Here is a 20,623-nt window from a genome sequence, read left to right as displayed (position 1 = left end):
TTATACAGACTTTCAACCAATTCTGTTTTAGCCCCTCCTACACTCCTTTATCCAGAGGTATTAGGTGCCTCCAATTTCTGAGCCTTTTCTGAGATTCTGTGGTAGGAACCTGCTTGCTTCTTACTGCTGCGAGCATTTAGCTTTTTCCTTTCTGTGAAGTTATTTATCACTAGTGCATCTGCTTTCCAGCTTCCAAAATTTTGTTGACGTCTCTCTTTATGTTGTTGTCTCCTTTCCCGTTTTTTTTCTTTTTTGAAGTTTATGCCTTAAAAAATCCCTTTGCTGTAATTTTGATGGTGTTTATGTGTGATAAATGTACAGACATATTCATGTTTAACCAACGTATTCATCACCTTTTCCTTACTGAAACCCATTCAGATAGCAGTTGATTGCTAATGCTCCTTTAGAACCCTGTGTTCCAGACTTCCCTAACACCAAGAATACTTAAGGTGCTCATTGAAAATACAGATTCCCAGATCTCTCTCCTGCAAGATTTCTGATTTTAGTAGGTCTGGATTAGGGCCCAGCAATCTTTTTTGTGCTTGATTTTTAAACAGATGCCCTACGATGTGTCTTACCTTCAGACAAGTTTGGAAGCTCTGTTTTAGAAGGATTTTCTAAACCATTTATTGCTATCCTAAGTTGCTTTTGTATTCCGACTACGTTTTAGTCTGTCTAGCTTTGGTCTGGATTTCTAAATTAGAATGTGTGTCCTTCATCTGATTAACTCCTCTCTTCTGTAGTTAAATGCTGGCTAATGGTAATAACTTTGGCCTTGTATGACTCCATTTTTTTAGCCAACATTTGTGAACCCACTGGTTCCTGGGATGTGTGGGTGGGGAGGAAATATTAGTTATGAATATTGAGCTACTCTGCATCATTTCACTGTCCAAATCCAGGAATCTATTTTTTTGTATTTGAAATGGAAAATTGACGCGCAGGCCCAGCAGCCATGGCTCACGGGCCCAGCTGCTCCACGGCACACGGGGGATCCTCCTGGACCAAGGCATGAACCCGTGTCCCCTGCACCGGCAGGTGGACTCTCAACCACTGCGCCACCAGGGAAGCCCTGAAGTTTGTTTTTAACTTTGACAATATGAGAGGGCACATTCTCTTCTTTTTGTGTTGTAGATCCCTAGGCCTTAGAAGGAAAAACAGTTGTTATCTTTTATTGTTGGTATGTAAAACACCTGGAGATGAGGTGTTTGCTGCTGCTCCTTGGTTGCTGTGAGTCGCTTGGCGATCAGGAGCTAAATAGTACCTGTCTTAGCTATGTTGTAGAGGCCAAGTGTAGTACCCTAGTCCTCAGGTGTTGGAAGTCTTGCTGTTATTAGCTAAAATGCAGCCTGAGGAAGCCATGTCGGCTCTGGCATAGATTTACATTCTAAGATGAACAGCTCTATCAAAACAGCTCTAGTAGAATTTTACAGGTTTCATTGAAACAGTTTTGCTGAATGAAGTCACAAAAACAGTGCTAAATCTAAAGTGTTATTGTCTCGGGAGTTCCCTGGTGGCTTAGTGGTTAGGATTCCAGGCTTTCACTGCCATGGCCTGGGTTCAGTCTGTGCTCGGGGAACTGAGATCTTGCAAGCCGCACGGCCAAAAAATAAAAATAAAGTGTTATTGTCTCATTGACTATGAATCACTGGCTATGTTTTGAAGCACTACAGCACTTTGAACTATTACTGATTTACTGCAGTTGACTATTTTCTACATATGTTCCCCCACCTTCCCGATACTTCAGTGCTTTCAGGATAGTAGGATTTTCTCTTTGCTTTGAGGGGTGTGTGTGGTAGGGGCTGGGGATGTTTGGTGAGGTCATTCCCTGATCTCTGTTGAGGACGATTTTCAGCTATTACGTTTACAGTTGCGCTTGCATTAGTTATCTCCAGCCGTCTTTTTACTGAAGCAACTTTTCACAGATGTGGTTATTTTATTGCACACGAGAGTAGACTTCTCATTGATTTGAGATCATTTTAGATGAGAGGACTTGGCTGCTGGGTTGCCCTGTAACTGGGAATCATAACCTGTGGTACCTCATATTTACCACATCAAGTCGTCTATGAATATGTAGGATTCTCAGTTTAAATTATCATGGTGTGCGTGTTAATTTTTTTAAAAATTAGTTTACTTATTATTTATTTTTGGTTGCGTTGGGTCTTTGTTGCTGCGCGTGGGCTTTCTCTGCTTGCGGCGAGTGGGGGCCACTCTGTTGCGGTGCGCGGGCTTCTCATTGCGGTGGCTTCTCTTGTTGTGGAGCACGGGCTCTAGGCGCGCAGGCTTCAGTAGTTGTGGCACGTGGGCTCTAGAGCGCAGGCTCAGTAGTTGTGGCTCACAGGTCCAGTTGCTCTGCAACATGTGGGATCTTCCCGGACCAGGGCTCGATCCCGTGTCCCCTGCATTGGCAGGCGGATTCTTAACCACTGCACCACCAGGGAAGTCCCTTTGTGATTTTTTAAAAAATTACTTGTTGGATCAATCAGATTTGCTGCAGAGTTGAATTTCCATGATGGAATATACGTGCAGTTGGAAAAGTGATTTTTTTCCCTTCATGGAGTAACCTTGGAATTTTAATTAATTCCATTTCTACATATGATAGAAATCTGTTTCACCAGGTTTGACTGAATTGAATTTCAAGGGGGAGGGAGCACCTTTTCCATTGAGAGACGAGGGCTGTAGATTATTTTCAGACTATATAAAGCTTTTTTGGGCGGGGAGGGTGGTAAAATATGAATAACAAGAATGTTACTCTAGTCTGTTTCCTTGTATTTTAGAGAAACCAAAAGTGCTTTAGTGGAAACTCTCTGCTGTATTCTGTTCTAGAACACGTGGAGGCGTGTTCATAGTTCAGTGTTGACATCAGTTCCTCCGTAATTATAGGAACCTGTTTGGCTCCTGCTGTTCGTTAGTCTCCTGCAGTGGCATGTGAATGCTCGTAGGCAGTAGCTCCTGGCTGTTCTCCCATGTGGGGTTCTGTGACTTAGGAACTGGATGCCATTATGCCACTGTGGTAGTGAGCCCCTCCTTCCCCATACTGTACTGCTTTTCAGGAGCAAGGTTGAAGGGCAGGTGGACAGGTAAGCAGACTGCCATCAGGGGACTTTTAACCCTGGAAGGCTTTCAGTTAGTACCTAGGTCACTAGCTGTACTCAAGCCAACGAGAGATGAGGTGTACAGTCTGTGAGATTAGTAAACGAGATAACTGATGGAACTTGTTTACTTTGGGTGTGAAGCTGTTGGTTTGTTTAGACTTCTTTGGTATAATAGGCATATTGGATGGAGAAGGATACTACTTTTGGATTTGGAGGATGGCCTATATAGAGGCCTTAGATTTCATCTCCTCTCACTCTTCACCTCACCCTGTTTAGTTACTCTGGCTTTTTCACTAGTTCTCTAACACATCAAGCTCATTACTATCTCAGGCGGTTTTCCCTTTGATGTTTGTGAATTCTTTTTGGAATGCTCTTTCCCCAGATGTTTCTAGGGCTTGGCTGTTCATGGAGAGACTTCTTTGGAGAGCCAGTCCCCAGCCCCCACCCCTCTCCTCATCTAAAAGAACACTATACCCTACTCCTGCACTCTCCCTTTATGATTCTCTTTTTTTCATTCTTCTTGTCAGTAATGGAAATGTTGAGACTGTATTTGTTTCCTTGTTTATCTTTTCCTCTAGAATATAGGCCCCAAGATTGTAAAAATTTGTCTAGTTCAGCCTCTAGAACAGGGTTTATCAACCTCAGCATTATTGACATTTTTGGACGGGAAAATTCTTTGTTGTGGGAGGTTGCCCTGTGCACTATAGAGTGTTTAGCAGCATCCTTGTTTTCTATCTCCTAGATGCCAGTAGCACCTCCTAGTCATGACAGTCAGAATGTCTCCAGACATTGCCAACTGTCTCCTGGGGGACAAAATCACCCTGCTTGGTAACCATTGTTATAGAACAATGCTTTGGCACCTAGTGGGTGCTCAATAAATGTTTATCATATGATAGATGGATTAATGAATGAATAAACTCAGCAAGTTAAGCAAGTTAAGATTTTTTGGAACACTGAACTACACATGTGTATATAGCCTTGTGTTTCTTCCTTACCTCTTTGCTTGTCTTTTCCATTTCTGGCACGTTGATCCATCCTTCACTGCTTTTTTCCCTCAACTCAGGCTTGCTTCCTCTTTCAGACAATGCTACTTTTAAATTTGGTTCGGTTCAACAAGTGACAGATGAGCCCCTACTCTGTGCTGTAAAATAATAGGAAAGAACTATAGAAGGATACGGTGCTGTCTGTGCTTAAGAGCTCATTGGGTAAAATGGACACAGATACACGAAATGTTCCTCTAAAGTTTCTTAGTTCAGGGTAATGTCTAAACTGGTACCAGGGCCATTATAGGGTTATTTAAGGAATAGTTGTTAAATGAAATGCTTATCAGAATGGGGTGATTGCTGTTGAATTTGGAATCCAGTTTGAACAAAAACCTACCCATTCAGGGAATTCCTTGGTGGTCCAGTGGTTAGGACTCTGCACTCTCACGCCAAGGGCCTGGCTTTGATCCCTGGTCAGGGAACTAAGATCCTGCATGCCGCACAGTGTGGCCAAAAAAAAACCTCCCTAATCATTTTCTACTTATTTTCATTGTTGCAGTTACCCTTGGTTTCTTGCTATTGATTCTGTCAGTAACATGGTTGAGAAATATGCAAAGTGGGCTTGCTCATTTTGCACTTGTTTGATGGGAATGTTTCTAGGGTTGGTTATTTTATTGGATGGTCTTGACAGCTGATTCATCAATGGTTCTTTTTTTTTAATATCCGTAAAACCTTTTTTTAAAAAAATATTTATTTACTTATTTATATTTATTTTGGCTGCGCCGGGTCTTAGCTGCAGCACATGGGACCTTCGTTGCGGCATGTGGACTTCTTTAGTTGTGGCATGCGGACTTCTAGTTGCGGCATGCATATGGGATCTAGTTCCCCGACCAGGGATTGAACCCGGGCCCCTTGGATTGGGAGCTTAGAGTCTTACCCACTGGACCACCAGGGAAGTCCCATCAGTGAGTTTTTAACGTCCTTGCTTGGAAAATCTTGCCACCTCTATCTACCTGGTATGAAAATACACCAGACAAAAACCCCATTGTCTGTTATGTGACTTTTCTTTGTCCTAGAGCAACTGATTTTTCTCTTTCTGCTGAATATTTATGTTCCATCTCTCATACTGTTAGAGAGGTGTTTTGTTTGTTTGTTTGTTTGTTTTGAACTATGGGATCAGAAGAATTGCATTGGGGGAACATTTGGAACCTTTTCCTCTTGAAGACACAACTGTCTTCTCTTTAGATTATCTGGAGACAGAGTAGACAGAGCTAAATGGTCTTTCAGTGAGAATCTTGAAATGTCTCTTTTAGCTGTCTCTCTGTTCCTTTATATTACAAAGTAGTTTAATAGGATATTAAAGAATTGAACATGTATTTAACAAAGGAGAGATAATTTTCTTGTTGACATCCCAAATTCCTATCCATATGACCGAGTCTTGTAAGGTAGAACTAAGGCCCTTGAGACTTTGCTGAGGGAGACAGCCTACTTAAAAATATTCAAGGTCAGGTGTTTTTTTTGTTTTTTTTTTTCCCCTGTGGGATTTTGTTGGGTACTTTGGTACAAAAACTGTAATTTACTCTGTAATCAAAGCTGAGATCAAAGGAGAGTGCTGTTACCTGAGGTCACTCAGCATGAAAGTGGATGTCGTTAAGATTTAGATTTAAAATAAAAATTTTTTTCTTTGTAAAAATAACTTGGTATTGAAACCTGAGTTTTATAACAGCAGAATACCATTTGAGTAAAGCCCTCAAATTGTAGTGGTAACTGGAATACCTCTTAGATCTTTTAAAATATATGATAAAAAGCAACAACTAAATTGGATTCTTCATTTATCAAATGTAAAAGGAAGTAGTTTCTGTCTTTGTCCTCAGGAGGTTTCCTGCTCCTAAAGTGTACGAATATTTGGAAATTGAATAGAAAAATAGGTTTTGTCTTCTGAGGAATAGAAGAAAGCACTTTTTAAAAGTGCATTGCTTGAGTTTTATGGAGACTTACCTCTGAATTCTGTGATAAATTTGATATTAAGAAGACTTGAAATAATGCTCTCTGATCTTTATTTCAGAGAAACTGACTCCTGAGGATGTGAAAAGCTATCATGGTTTTTAAGTGGAAAGGCTTAAGAAGGGAATGAGAATTTTTCTGAAAATCAGGGACTCTGAAGAACACAGATGGTGAGGTTTGTAGTTCTAATTTAATAGATCAGAAAGGAAAGACTTAATTCCGTGATGAACCCTCTTTTTTCCTTTTTTTAATTTAATCTCAGGTTTAACTTCAGGAATGTTAGATTCTTTTTTTAAAAAATAAATTTATTTTATTTATTTTTATTTTTGGCTGTGTTGGGTCTTCGTTACTGTGCATGGGCTTCTAGTTGCGGCGATCGGGGGCTACTCTTCATTGCAGTGCACGGGCTTCTCATTGTGGTGGCTTCTCTTGTTGCAGAGTATGGGCTCTAGGTGCGTGGGCTTCAGTAGTTGTGGCACATGGGCTCAGTAGTTGTGGCTCGCGGGCTCTAGAACGCAGGCTCAGTAGTTGTGGCGCACGGGCTTTGTTGCTCTGCGGCATGTGGGATCTTCCCGGACCAGGGCTTGAACCCGTGTCCCCTGAATTGGCAGGTGGATTCTTAACTACTGTGCCACCAAGGAAGCCCACTTCATTTGTTCTCAACTGAAAGCAGTTCTCGAAGCAGACCCTCTGCATTGGGTTAGTGCTTGTAGTGTCGATCCTGAATTGGTTTCAATAAAGCTTCTTTAGGGAATCTTCAGGGCAAGGAAAGTTGTGTTAATTTAAATTTATATAAATTGGGCTTCCCTGGTGGCGCAGTGGTTGAGAGTCCGCCTACCAGTGCAGGGGAACGCGGGTTCGTGCCCCAGTCCGGGAAGATCCCACATGCCGCGGAGCGGCTGGGCCCATGAGCCATGGCCACTGGGCCTGCGCGTCCAGAGCCTGTGCTCTGCAATGGGAGAGGCCACAACAGTGAGAGCCCCGCGTACCGCAAAAAAAAAAAAATTATATAAATTGGTTTGCTCTTGGAAAATATAGAGATCTGTTTGTATTCCATCCCTAAGATAGGAATTTGGAGTGGGTTAAGTTTTCATTTAGGAAAAATAGTAGAAAATTGCTAAACCCAACCAACTTGCAGTGGAGATTTTTTTCATGGTGATTGGTGAAATAGAAAGGGATCAGGAGACCTGAGTTTGAGTCCTAACTCTGCAGTTTACTCCTGAGTGATCTGGGGGGTTGCGCTTAGCTCAGTCAGTCTGCCTCTTTCCCTAGTGTGCATACATGTAACCCCACTCCTCGAGCTTCAGAGTCCTCACCTGTAAAATGGGAGTGATAATACCCTACTGTAGTGTATCATTGTATGCTCAGTGTCCCTGGTAGGAGGGTGTCATGCCTGCAGTCTTTGTGGAGACAGAAGAAAAGTTGAAAGCCACTGCTGGTAGTCAACCATGGTGCTGGTAGTGATTTTTTTTTTTTTTTTTTTTTTTTTTTTTGGCCATGCTGCATGGCTTGCAGGATCTCAGTTCCCTGATCAGGGATTGAAGCCGGGCCACAGCAGTGAAAGCCCAGAATATCCTAATCACTAGGACACCAGGGAACTCCCAAAAGTGATTTTTTTTTTTTTTCTTTTTCTTTGTGGTACGCGGGCCTCTCACTGTTGTGGCCTCTCCCGTTGCGGAGCACAGGCTCCGGACGCGCAGGCCCAGCAGCCATGGCTCACGGGTCCAGCTGCTCCGCGGCATGTGGGATCTTCCCGGACCGGGGCATGAACCCGTGTCCCCTGCATCGGCAGGCGGACTCTCAACCACTGCGCCACCAGGGAAGCCCCTGAGCCTGTTTTAAGAAGGCATCTTTAACTGCATAATGTATTAGTGGCCTTCTGCAGTGGGTGACTTTAAAAAAAGATTTGCCTTGCTAGTGAACTACTGCTTTGCCTAATAAATGACTCTAACTGTCAGACTTAAGTTTGTCCCTTTAGGTCATTTCTTACTCCGTAGCATGTAGATTGGATCAACTGTGGATCTGGAAAGAACTAGGGACTTGTCTGAATCTCTTTTCCGGGTCATTCTGGGAGACCATTTCAACTGTGGCAATGGCCAAAGTAGGTAGAACTGGAAACCCAGAAAAGGTGGGAACTGAGGTGACTGGAATTAGTTGAAAATGTTTGTTTCTGAATAAACTACTGTTTTCCTTATTCTTGGGCTGCTAGCTTTATGACTGCTATGGGGACTTGAGTGGAATGGTCATAGTGAACCCAGAAAATTTAATAGAAGAAAGGTTTTTTCTTCTTCTCCACGTGTTTCTTTCACTTTAACACCCCCCATGCCCCGAGATAGATGTTCTGCTTATGAGGATTTACTATTTTGATCAATTTTTCAAGCCTAGTATGTTAGATCCTGGCAAAGAAAGACCAGACTTAATTTTGAAACCAGAAATGAGAAGGCATTTCCCTTAGAGGGGAGTCAGCTGCTCGTTCCTTGAAGTGAGTTCAGACATCATTCCCTGTGGGAACCACTTAGCCAAAGTACTGTCCAGTTCTTTGTGATTGGAGCAAAAAGCTCTGTTGGGCAGCCAGCCTAGAGTGGCATTCCACTGTAAGGAGTTGGGATTTTGAAGATGTTAACAGTCATGTTTTTGATCAAATTTACTACCTACAAAGGTTCTTGGTTTTATAGAACCTTTGGAATATTTGCCCTTTTATCATCCTCAGGGCATTGAGAGAAGTGTTTAAGTGGTTACTTCTTTATTCACGGAGAGATTTTGATCACCCATGTAAAGAGTTTAGAACCAAACCTCTGCAATTATTTGGCTTTGACTTTTGAGGGTTCAAGAAGTAGGATTTCCTTGGGGTGACTTTTGGGAGGTATTGTTCTTGAGTTTTAGTTTTATCTTTGCCCCCTACTTCAATGTCTTATGAAGACTAAAGTTCCCTGGCTTTAGTCTCATTTGTGAAATGAGGATCACTTACAGACTGTAATAAGGAGACAGCTGTATACTTTTTGAGTGTTAAATATTAAGCCACTGATAACTGGATAAATTCTCATGTGGTATTTACGCTCTTATCAGATTCCAGTGATGTGACTATACCAGGGGTCAGTAAACTGTGGCCCATGAGTCAGATCTGGTTCATGGTCTGTTTTGTATGGCCCAATGACTAAGAATGGTTTTTACAACTTTCCTTAATAAGTTTATTTATTTATTTATTTTTTATTTATTTATTTTTGGCTGCATTGGGTCTTTGTTACTGCACATGGGCTTACTCTAGTCGTGGTGAGCAGGAGTTGCTCTTTGTTGCAGTGTGCGGGCTTCTCATTGCGGTGGCTTTGTTGTGGAGTTTGGGCTGTAGGCACACTGGCTTCTGTAGTTGTGGTGCACGGGCTTCAGTAGTTGTGGCACATGGGCTCAGTAGTTGTGGCTTGCGGGCTCTAGAGCACAGGCTCAGTAGTTGTGGTGCACGGGCTTTGTTGCTCCGTGGCATGTGGGATCTTCCTGGACCAGGGATCGAACCCGTGTCCCCTGCATTGGCAGGGCAAATTCTTAACCACTGCGCCACCAGGGAAGTCCCAGTTTTTACTTTTTTTTTTTTTTTTGCAGTATGCGGGCCTCTCACTGTTGTGGCCTCTCCCGTTGCGGAGCACAGGCTCCGGACGCACAGGCTCAGCGGCCATGGCTCACGGACCCAGCCGCTCCGCGGCATGTGGGATCTTCCTGGACCGGGGCACGAACCCGTATCCCCTGCATCGGCAGGCGGACTCTCAACCACCGTACCACCAGGGAAGCCCCGCGGTTTTTACATTTTTTAAATGTAAAATTCAAGAGAATGAGAACACAAGCTACAGAGTAAGAGAAAATATTTGCAAAAGATACATCTGATAAAGGACTGTTATCTAAAATGTACAAAGAACTCTTAAAACTCAACAATGAGAAAACAAACAACCCGATTAAAAAGTGGGCAAAAGACCTGAACACGCACCTCACCAAAGAAGATACATAGGGACATCCCTGGTGGTCCAGTGGTTAAGACTCTGTGCTCCCAATGCAGAGGGCTCGGGTTTGGTCCCTGTTCGGGGAATTAAGATCCCACGTGCCGCAACTAAGCCTGTGTGCCTCAGTGCAGCCAAAATAAATAAATTAATTAACTTCAAAAAAAGAAGATATATAGATGGCAAGTCAGCATATGAAGATATTCCAACATCATATGTCATTTAGGAATTGCAAATTAAAACAGCAGGATACTGCTACACACATTGGAATGACCGAAATCCAGAAGGCTGGTGAGGATGTGGAGCAATAGGAACTCTCATTCATTGCTGGTGAGAATGTGAATTGGTACAGCCATTGCGGAAGGTATTTTGGCAGTTTATTACAGAACATACTCTTACCATATGATCCATCAGTCATGCTCCTTGATGTTTTACCCAAATGAGTCAAAAACTTATGTCCTCACAAAAACCTGCACAAGGATGTTTATATCAGCGTTATTCATAATTGCTAAAACTTGGAAGCATCCCAGATGTCCTTCAGGAGGTGAATGGGTAAACAAACTGTGGTACATCCAGACAGTGGAATGTTATTCAGTGCTAAAAAGAAATGAGCTATCAAGCCATGAAAAGACATGCAGGAAACTTAAATGCATATTACCAAGTGAAAGAAGCCAATCAGAAAGGGGTACTGTATGATTCCAACTATACAGCATTCTGGAAAAGGCAAAACTATGAAGACATTAAAAAGCTCAGTGGTTGGGCTTCCCTGGTGGCACAGTGGTTGAGAGTCCGCCTTCCGATGCAGGGGACACGGGTTCGTGCACTGGTCCGGGAAGATCCCACATGCCACCGAGTGGCTGGGTCCGTGAGCCATGGCCGCTGAGCCTGCACGTCTGGAGCTTGTGCTCCGCAACGGGAGAGGCCACAACAGTGAGAGGCCCGTGTACCCCCCCCCCCAAAAAAAACCCAACAAACTCAGTGGTTGCCAGGGGTTCAGGGGTGGGGGGCAGGGAGAGATGAACAGATACAGCATAAGAGATTTTTAGGACAGTGAAACGATTCTATATGATACGACATTGGTGGAGAGTTGTCATTATACATTTGTCCAAACCCATGGAACGTACAACACCAAGAGTGAACCCTAATGTAAACTATGGATTTCGGGTGATAACGAGGTGTCAGTGTAGGTTCATCAATTGTGACAAATGTATCACTGCAGGGTATAGATAGTGGGGGACTCTGTGTGTGTGGTGGGGGACAGGGGTTTTAGGGGAACTCTGTACTTGCTGCTCAGTTTTGTTGTGAACGTAAAACTACTCTAAGAAATAAAGTTTATTAATTTAAAAGGTTGTCAAAACAAAACAGAAGGATAATGTGCGACAGAGACCATATGTGGTTTACAAAGCCTAAAGTATTTTTTTATCTGGCCTTTTACAGAAAAGATTTCCCGAGCCCTGGACTAGATCACAGTGTGACTAGGAGATGAGTGCCTAGTTTCTCTCTGGTGTCATGCTCAGTCCTCTGGTTCTCCTGGTACTCAGTGTGTCTCATGGCAAAGTTGTTCTCATGAATTTATTTCTGTTTCACTTGCAGGTATATGAGTGACCTAAAGCTGCAGATTAAAAAGGAAAGAGAGCAGTGCCAACTGCAAACAGGGCAAGGATGCCAATTCCTCCTCCCCCTCCACCACCCCCTGGTCCTCCTCCACCTCCCACTTCTAATCAGGTAGGTAGTCCATCCACCTGGCTATCTCAAGACCTGAATGGATACTTAGGGCTTCCTGGTATGAGACATAGTGTACTCAAAGACATGGGGTGTAGGAAGATGGAGAATAAATAAGTAAAGTCTGTCTTCCTCAATTCGTTCTGATTCCTGAGAAGTCCTCTTAGGACCATAATGGCTTGTCTTGGTTTTTTTATCCTGGTTCAGTCTAAATGGAGATTTGGGCAGGTGGCATCAGAGTAGGAACTAGTGTGTCTTCCCTAAAACTATTGTAGTATAAAGGTCAATGTGTCCTTTTTCTGCATCTTTGAGAAAAGGGATGGCAATTCCTAGTTGTTGTTTCTTGCTGCCATTTCATTTCCTTCTCTTCTCCTCCAAATCAGTTCACTTTAAAGTCAAGTCCATCAGGTCTAAATGCCCCCATGCCCCATATCAAGAAAGAAAGGAGTTAATGGAATTAGGAAGAAGACTAAAGGTTCAGTAATGGGAAGAAAAAAAAACAATGTGGCTTCTGAACCAAGGACACAGCCACTTTTACTATATCTGAGTTGTGATACCTGGAGTCACATGAGAAAGAAGGAAGGAACCTGGGTGCTTCATCTCGTGTGTGTGTGTGTGTGTGTGTGTGTTGGGTGTGTTGGGTGTTTAACAGATGAGAAACTGTGCCCTGAAAGAGGAAAGGTGACTTAACCTAGCTAATTTGTTTCAGAACTAGGACAACCGTTCAGGTCTGCCAACTTCTGGGTTTTTTCCTGTAATTTTTGGGGTGTGGTGGGAGCTGAGGCTGGAGGTGTAGGTGGGGGGTTTGGAGTTTTCTCTTGGTCATGATGGGGAGATGCTGAAGTCTCTTCAGCAGCAGGAGGAACCTGCTTGGGTTTATATTAGGAAAGTTACTCTTCACAGTGTGGACGGTAGGTTGGGAGTTGAGACTACAGACAGGGAGGTTGAGACTGGAGACAGAAGCCTGTGGCAATTGAAAATGAGAGTCTGGACTAAAGCAGTGAGGATGGAGAGTGGAGACAAGAGACAATGACAAAGTAAAATCTTAAGAGTCTGATGACAGATGGAAGAGTGAAGAAGAGGAAGGAGATTTGAATGACTCTAGTTGGGGGATTGATTTTTTAATTTTTATTTATTTATTTATTTTTTGTGGTACGCGGGCCTCTCACTGTCGTGGCCTCTCCCGTTGCGGAGCACAGGCTCCGGACGCGCAGGCTCAGTGGCCATGGCTCACGGGCCTAGCCGCTCCGGGGCATGTGGGATCTTCCCGGACCGGGGCACGAACCCGTATCCCCTGCGTCGGCAGGTGGACTCTCAACCACTGTGCCACCAGGGAAGCCCTGGGGGATTGATTGAATGCTGGTGCTATTTACAAGAGAAACAGGTTTGTGGAGGAGGATATGAGCTCAATTTTGGACATGCTTAGTAATATTTTTCTCTTTACAAAAGTAGTATGTTCAAGAAATTTATGAACTGTGGTTAAGCAAAAAGGAGCAGTTACCCATAATCCAACCATTCATAACAGTTCTGTGTCTAGCCTTCCCCTCCCTCCTTCTTCCTTTTGTATCTGTCTACCTTTTTAAAAATTATTTATTTATTTATTTTTGGCTGCATTGGGTCTTTGTTGCTACACACGGGCTTTCTCTAGTTGCAGTGAGCGGGGGCTACTCTTCGTTGCGGTGCGCAGGCTTCTCATTTTGGTGGCTTCTCTTGTTGTGGAGCATGGGCTCTAGGCACGTGGGCTTCAGTAACTGTGGCGCGTGGGCTCAGTAGTTGTGGTTTGCGGGCTCTAGAATGCAGTCTCAGTAGTGTGGTGCACGGGCTTAGTTGCTCCGCAGCATGTGGGATCTTCCCAGACCAGGACTCGAACCCGTGACCCCTGCATTGGCAGGCGGGTTCCTGACCACTGCGCCACCAGGGAAGCCCATCTACCTTTTTTTTAAAAAAAGGCTGTGCTTTATATACATACTGATTTCTGATTGGCTCTTCTTCCTCATTAATACATCATGAATGGCTTGCCATGTCATTAAATGTTTAGTGATATCATTAAAAAATTCTTTACTAAAAATCCAGAAAAAACTAGAGAACACCAATAAACATAGAAAATGTTAATCTATAATTAACCTTTGTTAACATTTTGTATGTTTATTGTAGGAAAACTAGAAAATACAGATAAACATAAATAATTATTACCCCAGATTAACTTTTGCTAGTATCAATGTATATCCTTCTAGAAATTTTCTGTATGTGTGTACCTTTTTTTTTTTTTTTTTTTTTTTTTTTCCGATACGCGGGCCTCTCACTGTTGTGGCCTCTCCCGTTGCGGAGCATAGGCTCCGGACGCGCAGGCTCAGCGGCCATGGCTCACGGGCCCAGCCGCTCCACTGCATGTGGGATCTTCCCGGACCGGGGCATGAACCCATGTTCCCTGCATCGGCAGGCCGACTCTCAACCACTGCGCCACCAGGGAAGCCCTGTGTGTACCTTTTTATTCTTCACAATATAAGCTAGCTGCTACTTATTGAACTCTTACTATACCCCAGGCACTGTGCTAAGCTCTTAAAAAGTGTTATCATTTAATTCTCAAAACTACCCTATGAGATAGGTCCTGTTATGACTCCTGTAGAAAACTGGAATCATTTTGGTGTATTGGTATTGTATTTGGTATATGTATTGTTCTATAATATTTTTTGCTTGATTGTGTCAGATATTTATTTCCATGAAAAGATGCTTACTTCTACATCCTTTAAGAGCTTAACTGGCATCCCACTGTATGATTATACCATTGTTGTTCTTTTCAGTTGAACTTTTAGATTACTTCCGCTTTATGCTATTATAAACTGTTTTTTGCTATTATTATCGTCTTTGTGCACGTCTCCAATTATTTTCTTAAAGTTAATTTCTGGAAGTAGAATTCTTGTGCTAGACTTTTACAAGGTGTTTGATACATAAATTACTTTCTAGAAAAATCATACCAATCTATTCTACCACAGGTAGCAGAAAAGAGTACCTGTTTTCCTGGATCCTTAAGATCACCATGGGGCAGCTTTTTATTCTACACATTGTTTTGAACATCTTCAGTGTGCCAGGCACTGTACAGGCAGTGGTCTCTGCCTTCACAAAGCTAGCAGTCTCTTTGTAATTTTAACCTTTACCAGTATCATAGGTAGATAGTGATAGTTTTGCACTACATTTTTTTTTATTATAGTTGTTTTTTTTCCATATTTGTTGGCTCTTTTGACTTCTTTTATGCAGTGTTGTTCATATCTTTTGCTTATTATCCTACTGATTCCTAAGTCATCTTTATATGTTAATGCTCTATAGATTTGGGCCACTACCTTTGTTTCTATCATATGTTAACATTTGTCACCGGCAATTTTTCTTCCAGTGTGTCATCTGCTTATTATATTCCTAAGTAAATAATTTGAAATAAGCAAATCTGTCGATCTTTTCCTGTATTTTGATTGTCTTGATTAGAAAGTCCTTCCCATTACCTATATTTTTGCATATAGTACTTCTGTGGTTTTATTTTTTTACACTTAAATTCTATAATTCAGCTAGAATTTATTTGAGAGTAAAGTGCTAAGGTAGGTATTTAACTTTATTATTTTTTTCTAAAAATTAACCACTTGTCGGACTTCCCTGGGGGTCCAGTGGTTAAGACTCCACGCTTCCGCTGCAGGGGGTGTGTGTGCGATCCCTGGTTGGGGAACTAAGATCCTACATGCCGCCTGGCATGGCCAAAAAAATTAACCACTTGTTATTAACACCTTGTATTTAATAATCTATCCTTTCTTCACTGAAGAAATACACTTTTATTATTTCTGTATAGACCTGGGCCTGCTTTATGGACTTCCTGTTTTGTTCCATTTATCTAGCTGTCTGTCCCTATGCTCCTGTTGTTGTTGGTCATAGGAGTATTTCAGGATTTAAACAAGATAATGAAAGTAATGTGCTTATTATTAGCACAATGCCTGGGATATAGTGGGGGCTCAATAAACGTTTGCCTTGGTGGTGATGATACAAATAAAGTGTCCGGCACACAAGCCTAGCACACAGGTGCTCAGTAAGTATTGGTGCAGGCCTCCTGTCAGAAGCTTCTAAACAGGAGGAAGACCTATATCCTTCACAGAAGGTACAGCATGAGAGAAAGCTCTAAGGAGAAGGATAATGGACATTGATACTGTCGTTTGGCACATGTATCTTATTAGGTTAGACAGGCATCTCGTGGAATCCAGTTTGGCTTAAGGCATTTTTATCCCGAGCTTCTGATAAAGGGGATATCGAGGGTGAACTTATGTTTCCCTCTTCCTTTAGGCCAACACTGAGCTACCCAAGCTGAGTAGAGATGAGCAGCGGGGTCGAGGTGCTCTCTTACAGGACATCTGCAAAGGGACCCGGCTGAAGAAGGTGACCAACGTTAATGATCGCAGCGCTCCCCTCCTCGAGAGTGAGTCTAAGCTTCATCTCCTGATGAACCACCGGGATCCCAGGATTGACTCGGGGACTAGGCTTGGCTGTCATTTTTATTGTTGGGTCGTGAGTGGGAGAGTTTTGTTTTGGCATGTTCTTTGGCTGTCTTCTCATCTGTTCATTTGAATACCTTAGAAATTGCTTTTTGACCTTTGAGAAGCATTCTCGGGGTCTTAAGCCTCCCATCTCCTACTATAACTAGTGCTTGTTAGGGCATATCCTTGGCTTTTCTCTGACAAGACCACCACAGTCCTAAAAACCTGTAAGCTGAAGCCAACGATGATTTTATAAGTGCTACAAGTGTTCATTCTGAAAGGCCTCTGGGGGTTTTCTCACAACTGGGTCCCTGAGCCATTAAGCACCCTCGCCATCTGGGACTTGGAGAGGAAAGCCTAGAGAACTCTGTTGAACAGGTCTTCATCCTGGTTACCACTCTGCCCTAAATAAAGGAAGATTGGCTCCTCGTTCCTTTTGTTTTCTCTCTTTCATCACAGCACAGAGTTTCATCCCCACACCTACATGAAGCTGTGGAGCAGAGAAGCCCAGCTTTCTATTTCAGTGGAAAGGCAAAAGCAATATCGGTTTGTTTGCAAATTAAAGCCCAGGTAGAGGAGGGGTTTCTCCTCAGGATTGACTTGGTCACCAGCCTCAGAGCATATGAAATGAAAATCCTAATGGTGTGCTTTCCAGAACCCAAAGGAAGCAGTGGTGGTTATGGCTCTGGAGCAGCTGCCCTGCAGCCCAAGGGAGGTCTCTTCCAAGGAGGAGTGCCCAAGCTCCGCCCTGTGGGAGCCAAGGACGGTTCAGGTATGTGATAAGTACTTTCTTAGGATATTTCCCAAGCGCGTTCGTTTCTCACTGGTCCCAGGTGGGCCCTCTGGGGTTGAGGAGTGTGGTAGAGATGGGAAGAAGGAGTGGGGGCAGGGCAGGGGTTATAAAGTAGAATAAAGCAGAAGCTCAGGGTAAATAAGAATGCATTCAACTTGCATCAGTAGTGTTTGTTAATGGGCCCTGAGCCTGAAACCAGGTTAAAACCCAGAATCATACAGGTATTTGCCCTGCTGCCATGCAGGTTGCACTAAGGAGGCGGGGTGACGTGGAGATACCCAGCAACATAGGTCCAGCTCTGTTGACCGAGTGCTGTCTGGTGTATTTGTAGAGAACCTAGCTGGCAAGCCAGCCCTACAAGTCCCCAGTTCTCGAGCTGCTGCCCCAAGGCCTCCGGGGTCTACAGCCAGCGGGCGCCCTCAGGATGATACAGACAGCAACCGAGCCTCACTCCCAGAACTGCCCCGGACGCAGAGACCCTCGCTACCGGACCTCTCTCGGCCTAATACCACCAGCAATACGGGCATGAAGCACAGCTCCTCCGCCCCTCCTCCGCCTCCCCCGGGGCGGCGTGCCAACGCCCCCCCTACGCCTCTGCCTGTGCACGGCAGCAAAGCCGCAGCCTACAACAGAGAGAAGCCCCTGCCACCCACACCTGGACAGCGGCTTCACCTTGGTCGAGAGGGACCTCCCGCTCCACCCCCAGTCAAGCCGCCTCCTTCCCCTGTGAATGTCAGAACAGGACCAGGTGGCCAGTCTCCAGCTCCTCCGCCTCCGCCTTACCGCCAGCCTCCTGGGGTCCCCAATGGACCCTCCAGTCCCACTAACGAGTCAGCCCCTGAGCTGCCACAGAGACACAATTCTTTGCATAGGAAGACACCAGGGCCTGTCAGAGGCCTAGCGCCTCCTCCACCCACCTCAGCCTCCCCTTCTTTACAGAGTAATAGGCCACCTCCCCCAGCCCGAGACCCTCCCAGTCGGGGAGCAGGTAAGTGCCTGGAAGCACCTGATTTTTCCTACCATACTGAGATTGAGTTTATCCTTCCTCTTCACCCTTTTCCCCAAAGCTCTCCTTCAGTGATTGAAGTGAATACTCATTCAACAGGTTTATTGAGTGCCTCTTTACGTGTCAGACTCTGTTGTTAGGAAAACAGCAGTAAATAAAAAAGACAAAAAATCCTGTTCTCTTGGACAGTTAACAAATTAATTAGAAAAAAAAAAAAAAAAAAATATATATATATATATAAATACATAGTATATAGATGCTTTAGAAAAATACAAAGCAGAGAAAGGGAATGGGATATACTGGAGTGGGGATGAGGTAGTATTTTAAATTATAGGGGTGAGGGTAGAGGTGGGGTCAGGGAAGGCCTTACTGATAAAGTGACAGTGTGGCAAATACCTGAAGGAAGTGAGGGAGTACGCTACGCAGGCATTGAGGGCAGCAAATGCAAAGACCCTGAGACTGGGGACAGCAAGGAGACCATTGTGGCAAGACCAGGATGTGTGAGGGGGAGAGCGGCAGGATGTGGAGGTCAGAAAGCCAGATACCACGGGAGGACACTGGAGGACTTTGTGAAAACTTTGGGTTTTACTCTGTGTGAGATGGGGAGCCACTGGTGCGGCACGGGGGCTTGGAGCACAGAAGTAGCTTTGATTTACCTTTTGGAAAGGCAACTGGCTCTGTTGTTGAGAACCCACCGCAGGAGGGCAAAGGGACCAAAGGAGACCACTTAGGGGGCTAGTGCAATAATCTGAGTAGATGGATAGGATCACAGCAGGTTTGGGGGAAGGTGGGTGTTCAGTTTTGGATGTCAAGTTTGAGGTGCCTGTTAGACATCCAAGAGGAAATAACCAATTGTCGATTGACTCTCAGACTCTGAAGTTCAGGGGAGTGGTCTGGGCTAGAGAGAGAAACTTGAAGGATGTTGAGAACCACATGCTGGGGTGAGATCACCTGGGGCGTGAGTATAGAGAAGAGGAGAGGTCCGAGACCTGAGGCCTTCCTACGTTGACAGGTGAGAGTGATAAGAATACTAAGCAGAGAAAACTGAGAAAGAGCCTCTAGTGAGGAAGAAAGGAGGAATGCCAAGAGAGTAATGGAGAAAGTCCAGGATAGAGTGAGTGAGCAGCTGTGGCCTGTGCTGCAGGTGGGTCAGGTAAGTTGAACACTGAGAATGACATTGGTCTCAGCAACGTGGGAGTCATCTTGGGGACCCCCAAACTACCCTTCTAAGTAGTTTCAGTGGAGTGCTGGAGGGAGCGTGAGGGTGAAAGTCTAATTGGGGTGGGTTCAAGCATGCCGGAATAGGAGAGGACTTGATGAAGATAGCAATAGAGAAACTCTAGGGAGTTTGCTGTAAAGGGGAGTGGGGGGTACAGGTATGTGGAATGGTTGCTGGAGGAGGATGAGAGATTGAGGGTTGGTTCCCCCTCGCCCCACCCCACCCAAGACGGGAGATATTTCAACATCTGTTTGTGTGCTGATGGAATGATCCAGTAGAGAGGAGGAAATTGCCTGGATAGTGTCCTTGGGGAGGCAAGAAGGAATGGAACCTGATCCACAGGTCAAGGGCTGGCCTTAGAGAAGAGCACAGTTCTTTGTGGTAACAGGAGGGAAGGCAGAGCATATAGGCAAACAAGCAAGTAGGTAGGTGGGTGTAGTGGTAGGAGCATGTGGAAAGTTTCTTCTAAAACTTTTTAAAAATAAATATATTTATTTATGGCTGCATTGGGTCTTCATTGCTGCGCGCGGGCTTTTCTCTAGTTGCATGGAGCGGGGTCTGCTGTTCCTTGTGGTGTGCGGGCTTCTCATTGCAGTGGCTCCTCTTGTTACGGAGCACGGGCTCTAGGCACGTGGGCTTCAGTAGTTGTGGCACACAGGCTCAGTAGTTGTGGCTCGCAGGCTCTAGAGCGCAGGCTCAGTAGTTGTGGCGCATGGGCTTAGTTGCTTCGCAGCATGTGGAATCTTCCCAGCCTGGGGCTTGAACTCGTGTCCCCTGCATTGGCAGGCAGATTCTTAACCACTGTGCCACCAGGGAAGCCCTTTTTTTTTCTTTTGCTTCTATATTCTGGGTGAAATTGAAAGCAAGAACATATGCTGTGAATGAGGGTAAGGAAATAGAGGGAGATTTGAGGAGAGAGGAAAGAGGGCACAAAATGGCCATCTGGGCATGCAGGAGAATGAGTGGAGGAGAGAAGTGTGCTAGGATGACCAGCATCACGGAAGCCCCGCTCGAGCTTAGGGGCCACACATTTCAAGTGAGATTCATCAGCGCGGTGTGTGTTCAGCTGTGCTTCTGCAGGTACTGAGTTGGAGCAGAGTTGTATTTAACCAGGTTAGCGGTTTTTAGGCATGTGCGACTGTAATGGAGAGCAGGGCAAGGGAGTTAAGGGTGTGTGTAAGGGAGTGCTTGTAACAAGGGACCATGGTCCTGAACTGGGTAAGGAGGGGATTAAGGAACCTTCAAAAAGGTGGGAGAGGTTGTGTCATCTTACAAAATAGGCTGACTGAAAGTAGAGAGGGAACGAGACCATG

At 44.4% G+C, this 20,623-nt stretch overlaps 1 protein-coding gene across 1 annotated transcript in view; it reads left to right on the top strand.

Annotated features, from left to right (window-relative positions):
• The window catches only part of WIPF2 (WAS/WASL interacting protein family member 2), a 38,969-nt gene that overhangs the window by 11,226 nt on the left and 7,120 nt on the right, over positions 1–20,623 (top strand). Inside the window, exons 4-7 of the mRNA XM_065897378.1 lie at positions 11,656–11,787; positions 16,102–16,234; positions 16,948–17,064; positions 17,417–18,073. Coding sequence (XP_065753450.1) covers positions 11,725–11,787; positions 16,102–16,234; positions 16,948–17,064; positions 17,417–18,073 — 970 coding nt within the window. The 5' untranslated portion in view covers positions 11,656–11,724. The remainder of the gene's footprint in view (positions 1–11,655; positions 11,788–16,101; positions 16,235–16,947; positions 17,065–17,416; positions 18,074–20,623) is intronic.

This window comes from Phocoena phocoena, chromosome 19 (genome assembly GCF_963924675.1).
Source record: "Phocoena phocoena chromosome 19, mPhoPho1.1, whole genome shotgun sequence".
In the NCBI taxonomy this organism is placed as follows: domain Eukaryota; kingdom Metazoa; phylum Chordata; class Mammalia; order Artiodactyla; family Phocoenidae; genus Phocoena; species Phocoena phocoena.
This window is presented reverse-complemented; position numbering and strand designations above follow the sequence as displayed.